Below are 18650 nucleotides of genomic sequence, written 5' to 3' on the forward strand. Positions count from 1 at the left end.
TTTCTATTTTTCTGTATTTTCATCATCATCATGGATCGTGTGTAAAATTAGGCAGTTGCTGATGTAAGCTGATGTCTTAATTGTACTGAGAGTTCTTGTGTTTGTCTGTGTGTGATGGGAAGCTTTAAATGCTGTTGATGAGGACTTGATCCCTTGAAGGCAGCCTGGTGTGCTCTGTTTTTGATTTAGTGTTCATACGGTGGTGTGTTTATAGGCTGTTAGGCTGTTTGACCTATCTGTGTCTTATTTGTACAGCATATGCGAATGTGCTGCCCCCGAGCTCCTCTGAAAGCCATGGTATCATTCGCACACTGTGAAACCTCTCTCATAGAAGTAACGTTTGTGTGGCCTGTCCAAATATGTTCTCAAGTGCTAATTCATCTTGTTTATATTCTCTTGTCAGTAAACAGTTCTCCAGATCTCACAGAGCTCCTCATCTTGACGTTCTGTGACAGTGGTGAGAGATCATGGAGGCAGTGTAGTGTAGTTCAACCAGGTTACAACCATAGGAAGTGACAAAGAAATCTTAGAAATGGTGGAACAGAACAAATCGATAATGGAGTGAAATTAATTCTCCGTCCACATGTTGGGATATATTTAATGACTTTACAGACAGGTCCATCGTGCCGCAGGGTAGGCATTCGTTTCTCATCGCAGCTAAACATTGACTTTACATGTAATTCTTTCGCGTAACACAATTGACCTATGGCTAAGCCACACCCTCCACTCACTTGGACAAAATATCAACATTCAGCGCTATGGCAGGTGTCACAGTACACGGCATTTCGCAGGAGACAATTGATGATTTTTGGAAACATAACTATCAAATTTTGGTGCATCAGAGTGCCACTGAAGTTAAGGTTTTTGGCTCAGAATATGAGAAAAGGATAACGGCCTTTTTACCATCTTTACCAAGAGTGTCTCTCCGTTAGTTTGGTGCTACAGTATTTACACTGAATCATTCAGCATAACGTTTGCCAACCTTTGTTATCTCTGCCATTACAGATAAGTTAATGAAGCTAAGCTCCAGAAGTTAACGTTAGCTTAACTAGAGCCCTTTGGACAACAGCTAACAATGATGTACGATCACCAAAGTAGAAAACTAGAACAAAATAGGCTAATGAACTCCCAGCAAACAAGGTGACATGATGAACAACGCAGCTAGGAGCTAACGTTAGGCTAACTTTAGCTAACGTTAGCTAGAGATGTTAAAGATAACTTTATATTTCTTTCCAGCAAAGTGACAATATGTTGCCTCAAACACAATGTTGACTTACCTTAGAACAGATGTAGACATCATTGTTAATCTTATTCACGTTGAGTTGATGTTGTGGTCTAACGTTACCACACAACTTTATCCAAAGGAGACACTTTTCTCGGTTGAGATGTGGTTTAAAGTGTAAAAAATACACCTGGTCGCCCAGCCTCTCAGGATACCTTGTGTCAGAGTTGCATGTACCCCATGCACACCGTTTGACCATTTTTAAACTTCAAATCTCAGAAAAAGTTCATAAAACTAAATAAAACTGACTTTCTGTAATGCATTTCAATGGACGTCCAGGCAGAGAATGTCCAAGTGTAATGGCTATACGCACTGTGATTGGCTCATCGTGTTTGAGGGCGGGGCTTAGCCATTGGTCAGTTATCTTTAAATCTTTTAAATCTTTAAATCACAGGAAGTCTTTATTGTTATTTCAGAGAGCTGGACTCTGGTCGGGTTGAAAGGCCTCTGAAGCAGCATTTTATATGTATCTACTCACTGTTTAAACCTGAAACCTCTCAGCCTTCATAGGTGTTTTACTAACAGGTGTCAAAGTCACCTAGTAGGTCAGATTGGACCCTATGGCGGGCTGGTTCTGGCCCCTGAGCTGTATGTTCGACACCCGTGCTCGAGACCTTGAATATACTAATATCATCCCACTTTCTAAATTAAAACATTTGCTTATTTATGCCAAGAGCAGTATTTTGTCTCTTCAGTATGAGCACCAACATCAGTAGCTGTGGTATCAGCCTTCATTGACCAGAGGCGCTGCTACACACTGTATCACAGCATTAAATAAATGTCATTATTCTGGTGTCAGTGACCTTTCATCAGCCTGGAGGAACCAAGGAGACATTTTGTCCAGCTGACAGCCTCGCTCCTCCTCCTCCTCCCCTGTTTCCATACAGGGAGGTGAGTTTTCATAGTTTTCGCCCCGGCCGACACGTGCTGACCGCCGGCGCCGCATCTGAACGTGTTGATGTTTATCGTGATAATGGGGCAGATTTGATTTCACTTTGATTCTGCGGCCCACAGCGCAGCATATGTAAAACAACAGACAGAAATAGACGTGATTATTCAGGATTTTATGAGCTGACTGAAGACTTAAGGCCAGCGACGCAGAAGAAGACAGAGAGAGGAGCACTGAGCTGGAAGACTCCTCTTCTCCTTCACCACCTCCTCCTCCTCCTCTTAACTTTGTGTTTCTAAAGGCCAATCTCTCTGTTTCCTCCCTCTCTTTTCTCCTCTTCTCTTTGGTTGATTTCATTTCACCCTCCTCTTCACTGCTTCTCCTCTTCTTGCCGTCCCTTTCTCTTCTCTAGCCTCTCTTCCTGTTCTAAAACTTGTTTTAATTTCATTTAATTTCATCCTCCACATCTCCTCTTCCTCTTCCCTATTTCCTCATTGCTGTCTTCTCTCAGCTCCTCTTTTTCTTCCACCCCTTAACTTTGTTCTTGAAGACCTTCTTGTCCTTTGTCTTTTATCCTCTTCAATTACCTTTTTATAAATTTCAACCTCTTCATCGCTCCTTCACCTTTTCCAACATCTCTATTTCCCCTCATTCTTGCATTCTTTCGTCTTCTTCTCTAACACTCCTCTCATTCCTGTCCTCTTTCTCCTCCTCCTCTCATTTCCTCTCCTGCTCTCAGTTTGTTGACAAACCTTCAGAGACGATATAAAAAGACAGACAGATGCAGACGCTGTCGTGTTTTCACCTCCACCACTCCTCCTCCTCCTGCTGTCTCCTCATCCCTTTCTCTTCTTCTTTTGTCTCTCTGAAGTGAAGTTTTCTCTCTTGTTCGAGCTGTTGTCTCCTTCGCTGCCGTGAAACAAAACAGGAGCCAAAACAACAGCGAGCACCGAAGCACCTTCAAACCGAACAAATCCCTCCTCAGAACCCAACGACATGAAGAAAGACGTAAAGAAAGAAGAAGTAGACTCGTAGATGCAGACAAACATATGTGTGTGTGTGTGTGCGTGTGTGTGTGTGTGTGTGTGTATTTTTGACTGGGCGAATGGGAGTTCCTGCTGTGTGGATGTTGCCATGTGATCTTCTGAAAGTTTTGTTGTTTTATTTTGGAGGAGCCGCTTGCCTTCCTCTCTTCCTCCCTGACGCTCCTTCACTCTTGTCTTCTGTTGGAGCGGCACGGTGGAGATGAAAGATGAGAAAACACGACACATGTCTCACAGAAATGTCACCTCGTCCCCTTTGGCTGAGAGCGGCGCAGCTTTCATGCCACAGTCTGAACAAGTGGAGCTAGCTTAGCTAACAAGCTGCGTTACTACAAAGCCGAGGCAGACAACAATAACAGCCGGTCACAGCGCAAGCAGCAACTAAAAACACACAAAACAACAGCTGCTTCCAGACTTTGTAAAGCAGCAGATGAAATGAATAAACACAGGTGCACCAGATGCACACATATTGATTCAAAATGACAACATCATTTGCTAACGTGAACGTGACAACTGTACACCCTTTGTCGTTTGTTTCATTTTCTTCCTTGAATCAACACGGAAACAGAGAATTTCCACCAAATCTGCATCCACAGCTTCTTTGAGATCCTTAACATCCTAGATTTGGCAGCTGTTTCCATCAAAGGAGCTCTGCCTGATAAACCCTCTGTACACAAACAGCAGACACACACAGTCAGAAACTATCCGGTGAACATACTGAACCATTTAGCAGCTACTGAGACAGATATTTCTCTCAGGAGTCGGTGGAGACCAAAAACAGACTCACACTCATCACAACGCAATCACCAGAATAAACACTGGCACTGTTTCTGCAAACCATGGATATGTTACATTTGCATGTTAGGGATACACTGAAACTTAATGTTTCAACAATGCTGTGGCTAACGCGATTAGCTTTAGGCACAAAAACACTTGGTTATGGTTTGGAAAATCTCATGTTTTGACTTAAAGTAACGGGTTTGTGGTGTACAATCTATGCTTTAAAAGCAACAACGCCTCCGTACAAAACAACTGCTTTTCGTGCCTACAAAAGTCGCTGGAAAAACAGCAATGAATTGCTTAATCACAATTGGTTTTGTTGTTGGTCTCCAGAGCTTCATGTGGTGCGATACAGTTCAGTTCAGTATGCTTCCTTTTCCGTTCCCACTGTGAAAAGTTGTGGATGGTACCAACAGAAGCGTTCTGTACCGTCCCCATGTTTGGTCCCCCCTCTGTTGGGGTACCTAGCACACAGATCTGGTACTAAAAGGTGGAGCTGTGAACACTGCAGTCTGATTGGTCAGTAGAGGACGGTCACTCTGCTCAGGGCTGAGTTGTGTCTGGTTTTGAGGCTCATGTAACCACTGTTCATACTGTGGAGAGTTTTATTAGTAAACTGTAACTATAAAATGAAAGGATGTTTTGCTGCCTCTCACAGCAGCTGGAGTCTGAGAAAAAATAACTTCATTCACTGGGCCGACTGCCAGTGACTTTTAAGGTGGAACGTTTACTTGTAATGTTACTCAATGCATGAGTTGATGACGTGAATCCATCAGCACACCTTAAATTTCACTGTGAACAACTTTGACCATCACTTTAGTTTTTATATGACACACACTTTTAGTAATGACTTTAAAAATATAGATTAATTTGGAGCGGATTATGTGAAGGTCATATATTCTAATCCTCACTTCCTGTGGGCTACAGCAACACTAAACCCCTGAGCTTGCCTGAGAAGGACTAAATGCACAAAGCTGCTATTTTTAAATATCCCATGGAGAGAGACTCTCACTGCAGCCTGTTCTATTTTGTTGTGAAAATGTGGGCGTGCAGCCTCGTTCTGTGGACGATAAACCAGGTGCAGACTTCCATCTGTGTCACCGCTGATGAGGAAATACAGCGAGTGCTGGATGGAGCAGTGAGTGACAACAACCCCGCCCACATTTAAGAGGACTGTCTGAACACACCGAGGGTCTAGGTACCATGTCTGAAGGCTTACTGCTGGTTCCAGAGGGACTGGACTGAAAGGGTTTGGTGGAAACGGGGCTTAACAGTTGTCTGGAGTGTGGTTTTGTTGTGTTCAGCTGCTGTGACATGAGAATATTCCTGAGGTGGTACATAAATTATCTTAGTCATAGTAATAGTGATGCATGGATGTCTTCTGTGAGTATTGATCCATTTCTTCGTATTGAAAACAGTTGTTGTTCGCCGTCCAACAGCCATCCATGGTGGCTTGGACTGTCTGTTGACCAATAGGAAGCTGTGTTCCTGACAAGTTGACCAGTCAGAGGCTGTTTGTGTTTCCAACTGTGTGGGCAATGTTTTTTTTTTTGTTTGTTTGTTTTTTTTAAATTTTAATTTTTTAATTAAAAAAAGAAGAATTGTAATTTTTCCTGATGTTTTAGGTTTTTCCAGTAATATATTTTCTGGTATTGAGATGTTTAGGTGTATCGTGTCAAAGTCATAATTCTGGTAACGTGACAACACCACAGTTGTAAGTCTTTGATGTTGGTTTAACTTCAGTGTACCCGACAGACGGATGCCTTTGGTGTTCCTTTGGCGTTTTTAAGTCATGTGTCAGAATGGTCAGATAATCAATATAAAGTGGATGTAAAGTGGGCTTTAATGGCGCTGAAGGAAACACAGTTTTGGGGCGACAGATTAAAGACTTTCATTTAAAAGTAATGAATGAAATTCATCACAGTGAAAAACAAACAGCAGCAGACGCCTTGTTTCTGTCCTCTTATTTAGTGGCTCTAATGAGATCTTTCCTCACAGGTCACAGAACTTCCTCCCAGCTATTTAACTTCAGTGTTTTGGTTTTGTTCTTTTGTAAAGTGAACTGAGTCACTGTTTGTGTTTTGTGTGTTTTAAGGTCTGTTGTTACTGGTCTTGTTTTTAACAGCTTTACTTGTGTGAAGCTTTTGGTGATCTTGTTCTGTGAAAGGTGCTGTGTTAAACACACTTCCTGCAGAGACAGGCAAGAATCTGAATTTTTGACCCAAAATAAATCATCTTTCCTTTTCTCTCCCTCCAGCTGACGAGTGGTACCTGTGCAGGTTGACTCTGAGCATGCCCAGCCAGGCTGACCTGCAGTGGGCCATGTTTCCCTCGCCTTACCTGGGCGCCGTGGGTCCTGACGCCACGCCCGGTTCTGCAGTGTACCGGCTGTCGGCACGGCAACGAGACGGGACACCTGCACAAGCACAGTACCTCATACTGGATGGTGAGTTTACAGTTTTAATTTATCTTTTATTGTGTGTAAGGAGTATAAGAAGAAGAGTATGCCAAAAGTATGTGGACACCCCTAGATTCCAATGCTGGGAAAACAGTACTGGTATGATGTTGTAAAAGCCCGTTGGTTGTGAAAATTAAAGTTCAAAAAGCATAGAAATTTGTTTCCAGATCCAAATTCCCCTCTCCTCTGATAATAGCAGTAAAAATGTTTTACCTACCACAAGCAAACCTCCTTCTTATTCCAATCATATTTTCCTAAAACCTGTTTGTTCCTGCTCTTATCTCCTGCCTGTATCTGTAATTAGGTCCGCTGCTGCTCCGCCAGGCACTCTGTGACAAACCTGTTTTGTTCAAAGCAGCGATTTATAAATAAAATTTGACTTGTTGAATTTCAATTACCGTCAAGTGAGAGAGGGAGAGAAAAACGCACATAAACGGCATGGAGCTGCGCTGTTAATCGCTCCCTGGGGCAAAGAAAGCTCCCAGATTCGGGAATAATAGGAAAGTCTCTGGAGAGGCAGCGAGTGGGAGGGTGGGCGGATGGGCGCCGGTGGCTGTGGATTTTTTATTTTTTATATTATTCTAGAGGAGAAGAGGAGAAGGAAGGAGGAGGAAGGAGAGATATTTTGAGAGCTAATTTCCAATGCTTTCATATTAAGAGCTCCTGATTCCCTTTGGCGGAATGTGACTACATGTGTACCGACGAATAATCCAATAATTTACATTAAAAATGGTTTTTAATATCATGCCAATATGGAAATATATTCATGCAGTGTGTGTGAAGCCAATTAGTAGCATTAATGTGATTTTACTGACTTTGAGGATCTTAAATTTACAGTGAGTAAAGTGCTTCTTCAAAAAAGTTTGTTGTTCTATAAAAATGATTTAAAAATACTTTAATTTCTAAACACACTTCTGTTGTTCTCTATTATACTGACTTGACACTGAGGAAGAACAAAAAAATATTTTATTTTGGCAAAATGAGGAAGTCAGATCAATGAAAAACGGTTTGTGGAAAAAGTCTACAGCCATGATAGTCCTTTTTACACAGAGATGGTGCCGACGTGATCTCGTCCTCTGCTCGGAGGGTAAGGGGCTCCTGAACCTCGTTGTCTCCCCAATTTGCAGACATTTTCAGCTGCTGCTCTTCCTCTTTGAGTTAGCTGCTAACTGCTAACAGCTGCTTTTAGAATCTTCCGGCAGTGAGTCGCACACATCACATGATGTCAATATGTCCTGTTGGCTGTCCCCTTTACTCAGACGTTGATTTGACTCTGTTACTACCTCCACTGCCGGTTTAAAGACAAGACAACTTTGTCCCCCACTTTCTGCGATTGTACCTTTAATCCCACTCCTCTCTCCTAAACCTAACCAATCCAACCAACGAAGCCAACGAGTACAAGCCAATCAAATGGACAGCAGGGAGGGTTGTTCGTTTGCTGTCCTAGGATTCACAAATTTGCACCCTGGATTTAACATACAAACATGAGACTGATATCATTTTCTTTTCTAACACTCAGAACTTTTAATTTAAATTTTAATTTTCAGACTAAACTAATTGAAAAAAATAATAATATGTAATATAATGCGTAGGTGAGACAATAAAACTGACCTGTAAGAGTCGCCATACTGAAGACACAAACAGGAAGTCTTCCAGCGAGCCTTAGATGAACTCAGGTCAGAAATATCCCTCCTCAAATAGACGGAGCAGGAGGAGATGATTGACAGGTTGGATGCAGCTGCTGGTTCAGATCCCTCTGGTCAACAGCTGAGGATTCTACTCCTCCTTTACTCCATCCTTCTCTCACCTATCCTTCCTTCCTTCCTTGCTCCTTCTCACTTGCTCTACTCATTTTCTCTTTTTCTTTTTCATCCCTCTTCACATCTTCTCTGCATTGCCCTCCTTCTCTCTCTGCAGGGGGGGGCGTGAGTAAAAATGAACCCACACTCTTCCTCTGAGTCTTCAAAGAGTCTTAACCAGCTCACTAACACACACTGAAAGAAACACACAGCACAGCGTGTCAATTTACACTTGTTACATGCAAGGTGTCTTTTCAAAATAAACTTCAATCTTCACAGGAAATGTACAGTTTCTGTTATTACATACAGTCTTTTCAAAAATAAACTTACAACATATGTAAAACAAGTTGTTTTTAGGTTTATTTCTGTAAGTTTTATGCAATAAAAGTGCATGGTTAGGTTTAGAAACAAACATCATGGTTTGTCTTAAAATAAGCCCTCTGCTGTTTTAGACTGTATGAGAATATTTGTACAAGACTCCTCTTTCATTCGCCCTCTGTCTCTTCTGACTGTCCGTCTGTCTGTCCAGGTGGGGAGGAGTGCTTTGAGGTGGACCGTCGCTCCGGTGAGATCAGGACCACAGGACGACCTCTGACCCCCAGTAAGGAGTACCTGCTGCGGGTGCAGGCGATGGACGGGAGTGGACGCAAAGGCTCGCCGACTACAGTGGCCATCCTGGCCGGCTACCGACCGCCGCAGTTCACAAACGTCACTTACAGCCTGAACGTACAGGAGAACACAGCTATGGGCCAATCGTGAGTCCCTGCAGCAGTCTGACATACATATTTTGATTTTTTTTCGCATCAAATTAAACAATAGCAAGGTTTCTGTGCGTAACGATTTTTTTTTAAATTCAGATTAAAAACGTATCTGAAAAAAACAGACTCAGTGTGCAAAGGTCTTTAGTCCGGAGCTCTGCGTTTTAATCTGCCCAAACCTGATGTGACACAACAGAAATGCATCAGCCACTGCCATTGGTGGATGTCCTCTTATTCTCTGATGGGCTGATGACAGTCAATGAGACAGTCGATACCGATGTGCGGCTGATAAAACGGTGCATCCCTTCTTTTAAAAGGAACACCTAAAAACACATACTGTGATATTTGCAAAAATGTACTATTTACTGTCGGTGCTTTTGGTAGCGTGTTAGTGTGTTGTGCGGAGCGTGTATTTTACAGTACATTACAGACCATAGAACATGTAGTGTTAGTAGGATACAGACTGTCAGTCGTATTGTATGTCTTCTGCACATTATCTTTTCTTTGCATGTGTCTTGTGGTATATTATTTCAGATAATACTTCCACTACCACTGGTAATGAATATCTATAGAGTATCTAGTATTTGTAGTAACGTGTCGAGTACTCTGAGTGTTTTATTTCTCTGCTCTGTGTGTGTTTGTGAACACAAGTGTCTGTTTGTGTCTTTGTCCTCCTTCATATTTACAGAAACATCATTTACATTCCACTGCCTCAGATACTGTGTGGAAATGGCATCTCTGTGTGTGTGTGTATGTGTGTGTGTGTGTGTGTGTGTTGACACGGCCAGCTCCTTGGTTTTGCATGTCATGTGAAGCGTGAAAAGATGAGCACTGTAGAGCGAGACAAAAGCAGAAGAAGAAGAAGAAGAAGAAGGAGGAGGAGGAGGAGGAGGGGTGAAGGGGACGAGGAGAGAGCGGGAGAGAGGGACAGAAGAAGGGAGGAGAAGAGGAAGAGGATGGAGGGAGGAGGAGGAGGAGGAGGAGATGAGGATGGATGGGGGGAGGTGGATGAAGAGGACCCAGATGTATGAGTGTGGCCTCAGGCTGAGAATTTGAAAGTGTGGCAAATTCAAATATTTATTAAAAGCGAGGTCTGGATAAACATGAAGGGGTGCGTGTGTGTTAGTGTGTGTGTGTGTGTGTGAGAGAGAGAGAGAGAGAGAGAGAGAGAGAGAGTCCCTCAGGGCTGCTGGCGTAAAGCACATTGTATTAATATCCAAGTATCCATGCCACCCTGTGAGCAGTGTGCGTGGGTGTCTGTGTGTGTGTGTGTCTCTGCCGCCATTGTGTCCCTTTCATGTGTGTTTATGTCCTTGTGTGTGTCTCACTGTGTGTGTGTGTTTTAGTGTAATTGATTACCCAGGTTGTGTGTTGCTCTCTGACTGCACAATAATCCATGAAGGCTGCAGACTTCAGACGTGGCGCTGGAGCTCGACCAGCGCGTCACAGCTCTCCTTCACTTTATAAGTCTGTTTGGAAATGGGGGTGTAGAGCGGCGTTGTGCTGACCTGCGGTCTGATCTCAGGCCTGTCTCAGTCTGTGTTCTCGTCCTCTTGTGGACTTGTGAAACATCATGTCATGGCCCAAGTGTTGCTCTGATTCTGCAAGTCCACGTTTAGCTAAGAATGGTCAAAAGGACCAGAAGCTCAGACCAGACTCTGTTGAAACTGACGTGTGTGGTGGAACTTGAGGTATGCCATCATACAGCTGGCAGTGATGGTGAAGGAGAACCACACTAGGGGCAAAATAATATCACGGTATTTCAGGGTATTATTGCAATATTCTTGATCCATCCATTCATTCATTTTCATCCACTTAACCGGGGCATGGGGGCAGCAGGCCAAGCAAAGCACTCCAGACGTCCCTCTCCCCAGCAACACTTTCCAGCTCCTCCTGGGGGACCCCAAAGTGTTCCCAGGCCAGATGAGATATGTAATCCCTCTTCTGGGTCTGCCCCGGGGCCTCCTACCAGTGGGACATGCCGGGAACACCTCCAGCAGGAGGCGCCCAAGAAAATCACGATCAGATGCCCGAGCCACCTCAACTGACAACTTTTGGCACAAAGGAGCAGCGGCTCTACTCCGAGCTCCCTCCGGATGTCCGAGCTCCTCCCCCTATCTCTAAGGCTGAGCCCAGACACCCCACGGAGGAAACTCATTTCCACTGCTTGTATTCGCGATGTCATTCTTTCAGTCACTACCCAGAGCTCATGACCATAGGTGAGGGTTGGGACGTAGATGAACCAGTAAATTGAAAGCTTTGCTTTCTGACTCAGCTCCTTCTTCACCACGATGGTCCAGCGCAGCCCCTGCTTCACTGCAGACGCGCATCAAACCACAGATCCATCCCATGCTCCATTCTACCCTCACTCGTGAACAAGACCCTGAGATACTTGAACTCCCTCGCTTGAGACAGTAACTCTCCCCCAACCCATGGGCTCCATCACACCGTGACCTCCAGCATACACTGGAGTGTTTTGCAGCCGAGTGTGAAACAGTTGGGATGAGAGTCAGCACCTCCAAGTCTGAGGCCATGAACCTCTGTGGGAAACTGGTGCTTTGCCCTCTCTGGATTGGAGGAGAGTTACTGCCTCAAGTGAGAGAGTTCAATATTCTTGATAACACCACAAAATAATCTAATTTCAGAACATACAATTACAACAAAGTAAGTGTTATAATTGGAGTTACTGCCCCAAGTGAAGGAGTTAAAGTATCTCTGGGTCTTGTTCACGAGTGAGGGTAGAATGGAGCATGAGATGGATCGGCGCAGCATCTGCAGCGATGCAGGCACTGTGCCAGAACATCATGGTGAAGAGGGAGCTGAGCTGGAAGGCAAAGGTCTTGATTTACTGGTCCATCTACGTCCAAACCCTCACCTATGGTCATGAGCTCTGGGTAGTGACTGAAAGAATGAGATCACGGCTGCAAAAAATAAGTTGGGTGGCTCAGCCTTAGAGATGGGGGGAGGAGGTCGGAGTAGAGCCGCTGCCCCTTTGCGTTCAAAGGGGCCAGTGGAGGTGGTTCAGGCTTCTGATCAGGATCCTCCTGGGCGCCTCCTGTTGGAGGTGTTCCGTGCACATCCCACTGGTAGGAGGCCCCGGGGCAGACCCAGAACACACTGGAGGGATTATATATCTCATCTGGCCTGGGAACGCCTCAGGGTCCCTGAAAAGCATCGCAGGAGAGAGGGACGTCTGGAGTACTTTGCTGAGCCTGCTGCCCTCGCGACCTGGCTTTGAATAAGCGGTTGAAAATGGATACATGGTGAACGTAACAGTTGCTTTTAAATATTTTATAAACTAAAAATGATCTCTCAGTTCTTTAGTTTGCAAACACCAATAGTAACTCACAGTCAGATTCTGTAAAAAATATAAATAATAGGCCACAGCAAAATAAAATTAGCCACAAATTGCAAATCTAAACAGCTGCCAAATTCAACAAAAATATCCTGATATACCCGTTCTTCTCTTTTGGTAAAATACAAAAAGATTGAGTTGTTCTCAGCCTGGATCAATAAGAGCAACCAAAGCTCTTTTGTTTTTATCACAACCTTGTAAACTGCAGTGTAATTACACTCTTTATTGTCACTGCTGTCTGACTCCATCCTCTCTGTGTCCATGCAGCGTGTCACTGGTTCAGGCCATGTCCTTCCAGAAGAAGAGTCTGTCCTACATGCTGCTGGTGAATCCTGGGAATCTGTTCAGCATCAACCAGGAGAGCGGAGCGCTCAGCCTCACCAGGACCGTCGACTACGAGAGTGGACACAACCTGCACACCCTGCAGGTCCGCGCCTCCGAGCCCGACACGGGCCTCAGCAGCGTGGCAGAGGTACACTCACAAACACACATGGGTAATATATGTATGTGCAACATTTCTTTAGCTGCTGCAGAAAATGTTTGGACAGCTTTCATCACCTTTGCTGACTGGTGGGGAGTTGCAGGCGTTTTAAGCGCTGGTGTCTTAATGTGACGGGCATCACAGTGTGTATCAGTGTCAAACCACCTGGGTCAGGAGGGTCAGCACAGTGTTGTGAGTGTTATCATGGCACCTCCTCCTCTGATACACAGCACAAATCCACAGTAATAGCTGAACGACTCATCACACTGGCGTAGGAAGAAGACGCTGACCCCCTGGACTGTTGAACACGCCGCTCTCTGATGAAAGCTCATTAATTTTAAATGAGGGAAAGTGCAGCAGCTGAATCAGATGCTGTGATGCAACTGTTTCATTTTACTGTTTACTCTGCTTGTTGTGTTTATTATGCATGCGTTAAACTAAACACACATACACACGAACACACACACATACACACACAGCGCCCTGTGAAGCTCTTGTGATGGAAACTCAGCAGATCAAAGCTGCGTTCAAACCCTCAATGAACACATCTGATCAGTTTGTGATCAGCAGTTTGAGTTTGTTACAGAGTTTGCAACATTGTGGGTGCAGACACACACACACACACACACACACACACACCCACACACACACACACACACACACCCACACACCCACACACCCACACACACGCAGTAAACATAGTGTTAAGTGCGGAAAACTGGCTGCTAAGTCTTGACTCCCATCCTCACAGTGAGCTCCAAAGACTTTATACAGCAGATAGCTACATCTGTTCACATTAACACACACTCACACATGCTCATACACACACTCACACACACACACACCCACGTTATTACCTGCTCTCAGCGTCCAGATGGTTAGACAGACAGAGAATAGCTGCTAAACTACCAGCATCTCCCAAAGGCCTGTGCTGCTCTATAAGCTTGGCTGGCTAATTCACTCTAAAGGCCCTGCGTGTATGTGTGTGTGTGTGTGTGTGTGTGTGTGTGTACGCCAGGTGTGTAGAAAGCAGCCTCTTCAGCAGTGCTAACGTCACATCGTACTGAAGCATCTGCAGTTTCTGTTGCCTTCAGCTTTTACAGACATTTAAAAGCTCGTCACAGCTTCGTCCTTCCCTCACATCACTCCTCTCCTCCAGTCGCCTTCTGACAGCTACAGAGCTGCAAATTAGTCACTTTTTTGCCCCAACGTGGCATCAAAAATGGAAAAATATAATCTCCCAGTCGCAGTTAGATGAATTCTGTCATTTTCACTTTAAAATCATTTGAGGGTAATTATAACTCTGTCACTTTTGACAGATAAAATAATTGCGCTGCGGCACCGTTACAGAATCAGACAGATTGTTAAAAACAGTTGAGCACCGACAGCCAGTGAGCAGACCGCTCAGGTTTACAGCTGCAGCAGGAGATGAGAGGAAAGAAGCATCAAACCCAACTTAACTTCCACTTACTAACTTTTCTTGAGCTGTTAGCCATATCATACTGAAAACTTCAAAACAATGTAGAAGTAGTTTGACGGATTCATTTCTCACATCACCAAGAGAAAATGGTGTTGTTCAATTCTGCCACAAACAGATATATTTGCATGTTTCGTATGTATCACATCAACGTCTCTAAAGTGACGTAGTATATGAGCTGACGTTATCATCTGGAGGTGGGGTTGAGGGTGGACTGTGTGACCTTGGTGAGCCACCTGCCAAGCTGCAGACCACTGTTTGAGACCAACAAGCAACAAAACCATTTTTTTAGCCTCCTTTTGAGGCACTAATTTCCCTTTTTGACAGTCATGGTTTGGTTTGGTCTGGTTTGGTTTGGGCCATCAGCCCAGCTTGGCAGGATTTGCATTTCCAGTACAACTTGTCTTGAGTGATGCTGTTTAAAAGCAGCAGCTGATCTACAGCTGAAGTCCCCTGTTATTTTTGCTGCATGTGTTTTTCCACAGCAGGGCAGGTAGAAGAAGTTCACCTGTTGGAGGTGAGCTGTTTGCAGAGGTGCAGGAAGAGCCTGTTGTCTGCAGCTCTTCATCAACATCTTACTGTGGCTGTTTCTGCTTTCACTCTTCCTCCCTGCTGTATTATTAGACTTGTCTTTATTGGAGAAAAGCTGTTGACAAAGTTCTGCTAATTCTGTAATAAACATATTTCATTTCCTTTTGATTCTTCACAATAAAAGTCCCCTGTTATTTTGTTATGTAAAAACTTTTATTGTGAAGCAGCAAAATAAGGAAATGTTGAGTTTTCGAGCAGCAACTTCTAATACGGCTGATAGTGAACATGAAACAGTAAAATAAAGCAGATATCTAAAGTAACAACAGGACGCAGGAGCCACAGAGATTCAGTTAGAAGCTACAGACGTACTGAGAGCTGAACACACAGAGACTTTCAAAAGCATCTTTCTCTCTGGTCCCTGCAGACAGAAGGGAGGAGAGTCTCGCAACACACACGGCTTTTTTCAGAAGGGGGTTGGCTGCGGTCAGCGAGACGTCACTGCTCCCCGCTTGAGGGTGGACCTGCTTTTGGACCTACTCCGGAGAGAGTCCATCTCCGGCACAGCGTGTCTAAACTGACAGTGGAAACAAAATGACTTCACTTAGCACAACCAAGTGTGACAATGGAAAAAGAGTGTTTTAAGTGACCTGTTGCTGTTTTTCCAGCAGGGACAGTGTCACAGAGAGCAGCTGTTTGTTAACTGAGACATCGCTGTTTTTCCCGATGGGATTGTGCCAAACTTCTCCACCATTTTAAGCCAAAACATGATCTTTTTCCAAATCAAAACCAAGTGGTTCATGTGCTTAAACATAATCACAAACATAAGTTTCACCCTATCTGCTCCATAATAATGTACAAACGTTACATAATCATGGTTTGCAGAAATGGTTGCAGAATTGCAGAGGATGTTGTGAATAGAGTCATACTCACATTTGTGCTGTTTATGAAGTTTGTCCGTCAGAGATCACGACACTGACTGTTTAAACTGACAGGAGGAGGACATTTCACATTAAACCAAAAAAATGATCATAAATGACATGAAATGAATTACATAACAAAAAAACAAAACAGGGACTGACTACTTGAATATAATTCATATTGTGAGGTTATGATGGTCTTAAACACAGCACGAAGCTTAATATATTCTTTGTCCTTAAAGAGAAAACATTCATATGAACCTGTTGGGTCTGAAGTGAGAATAATGAAACAGTGTTCCTCCTGCCGTCAGTCGAATCCTCTAAATATTCAGTCCATGTTTGCAGAAGCAGCCGTGCATCTAAATCTCCTCAGCATGCCCCTCCGCTGCCCCGCTGTTATTACTGAACAGGTGGTGAGTCGAAGGTTCATGGCTGCAGAGGAAATCTGTGCTCAGGTGGTCGGGTCGGCAGCCTCACCAGTTAAATCAGGCTTTATGGGAATGGAAAATAGCGTTTTTGGTTTGAGCTCCAGTGGCTCGGGATAGTGGGTGAACTGGACGGGAGCGGGGGAAAGGCGACGGTGGCAAGGCTCAGGATTTAGGTGACAGAGGAGGTTTAAAGGAGAGAAAGGAATAAGAAGGAAATGGGTTTCTCCCCTCGAGCAGGAGACATTTGTCTTCATCAGGTTTGCATGAGCTGTTTTGGCAAACAGTGACATGGAGGCACTAAAGCCGAAGTCTCTCCATCTAATACAACACCGAAACTTTGGAGAAGCAACGAGCGGTGATTGCTGAGATTTTACTGTCACATTATCAGGGTCATTATCAGATCTGACAGACTCAACACTGTTTACTCTGCTGTGTTATGAAGACAAACAGGAGCAGTGCAAGGTGGGGGTTGAGACCCTCCAGGGGTCCCCAAGATCAGAGAGGAGACAACTTTTCTTTTCTGTTTTTATTTTGTATAAAGCTGAATATAATGAAGTGCTGGTCAGATTGTTTAATACGTCTGAAACCTCCTTCCTGAAGGCAGCATTTTTTAAATTTGTTTTGCTCAATGACGCTCACTGGACACAAACCTCATAATAAACTTTGAACGTATTGTATCCTCACCTCCCCTTGGCTCCCGACCATAGGCAACACTTGTGTGAAGTTTTGATGACATGTTAAGCATGCGACCTACCCCTGGGAGATTTAAAGAGCAGATGGTAGCAGTTAGCAGCTAACTCAAAGAAGACAAACAGCAGCTGAAAAAATGTCCTCAAATTGGGAAAACAATGAGGTCTAGGAGCTCCTTACCCTTCGAGCAGAGTATGAGATCAGCCTCCATATAACAGAGACGATAAATTATTGTTACTGCCATGTTAATGCCGTTGTTACTGTGTATAAAGCGCTGCCTTGGTTTGACACCGTTGTGTTACATGTCACGCCCGCCACGCCTCTGTTGCTGCTGTTGTTTGGTGCTGTGTAAAAATGCAAAAGAGGCATAATGAAGGGACTTCGCATTCTCAGAGAGAGAGTGCGGAGAGTGTGAGAGAGGAGAGACACTGGTAGACGTCATGTAACGCAACTTGACCCTGTATCGACATACGTGGTGTCGTCTAAGTTAATATCTTGCGTGAAAATATATCGATATATCGTACATAACTGAGGGTGTTTTTGACCTGCAGATCACCAGAGTAATGCTCACTGTGATGAAATGACTTGAGACCACTCACCTGTCCACACCTGCCAGGTCACATGATCACAGCAGGTTATAAACAGGATTAAATCAACACGAGGACGTTAATATGAAAATAGTAACAGTGAGACTCACTCTGTAGGTGGTCGTCCACATCACGGATGAAAATGACTGCACGCCAGAGTTCCTCCACTCCATCTACACCAGAGACAACGTACCTGAGAGTGTCGCACCTGGAACCTCCCTGCTCCAAGGTAAAACACACACACACACACACACACACACACACACACACAGAGGCTGGTAATCTATCTGCCCTCTGTGAGTGAACGCAACACCAGCACATTACACCTTTGGGTATACTGTACAGTGTGTGTGTGTGTGTGTGTGTCACAGCCATCTGTTGTAGCTGCTGGTGGCTGGTTGAGATCAAACAGTCCGACTTCAGCGAGGCTTTGCTCTTATTAGGCTGACAGCCAGCGACACACTCACACACACACACACACACACACACACACACACACATTCATACATACATTCAACAGTGTACAGACTAATGTATTTATAAAATCCCTCTCCTCTTCCTCTTCTTCTCTCTCTTCATCTGTCCTCCCTCCCCCTCCTCCTCTCCTTGTTTCCTTGTTCTCTTCTCCTTCTCTCCTACCCTCTGTATATCTTCCTCCTTTTCTCCTCCTCCCCTTCACATCATGTCCTCACCTTTCTTCTCTCTCCTTCTCTCCTTTTTTTCTTGTCTCTTCTTCTCCCCCACTCTTCCCATTCTCATCTAATGTTTCCTCCACTGTTTGTTTATCCTCTCCTCATCCTCATCTCATCTCTCCTTCTCCTCTTCCTCTCTTCCTCTTCCTCCTTTCGTTGTCTCCTCTCTTCCTCCATCACCCTCTTCTCCTCTTCCTTCTCTCCCCCTCTCTCATCCTCATCTAATCTTGCTTCTTCTCCTCCTCTTCCCCATATTATCCTTTTCCTTTCCCTATCTCATCTCTTCCTCTCTTCTCCTCTTCCTCCTCTACCTGTCATTCTCCTCCCCACCCCCATCATGCCTCTCTTCCTCCTCTTCTTCTCCTCATCCTCCTCTTCTCATCCACCTCTTTCCTCCTCCTTTCCTCCTCATCCTCATCTCGTCTCACCTCTTGTCCTCCTCTTCTTCTCCTCTTCCACCTCTACATTTCCTTGTCTCTTCTC

The 18650-nt window shown here is 44.4% G+C and overlaps 1 protein-coding gene across 1 annotated transcript in view; it reads left to right on the forward strand.

Annotated features, from left to right (window-relative positions):
• LOC117266070 (neural-cadherin) overlaps nucleotides 1–18650 on the forward strand; it is a 176120-nt gene that overhangs the window by 73470 nt on the left and 84000 nt on the right. Inside the window, exons 2-5 of the mRNA XM_033641015.2 lie at nucleotides 6252–6440; nucleotides 8781–9006; nucleotides 12632–12836; nucleotides 17593–17704. Coding sequence (XP_033496906.2) covers nucleotides 6252–6440; nucleotides 8781–9006; nucleotides 12632–12836; nucleotides 17593–17704 — 732 coding nt within the window. The remainder of the gene's footprint in view (nucleotides 1–6251; nucleotides 6441–8780; nucleotides 9007–12631; nucleotides 12837–17592; nucleotides 17705–18650) is intronic.

The sequence above is a fragment of the Epinephelus lanceolatus genome, chromosome 10, assembly GCF_041903045.1.
Source record: "Epinephelus lanceolatus isolate andai-2023 chromosome 10, ASM4190304v1, whole genome shotgun sequence".
NCBI lineage: Eukaryota > Metazoa > Chordata > Actinopteri > Perciformes > Serranidae > Epinephelus > Epinephelus lanceolatus.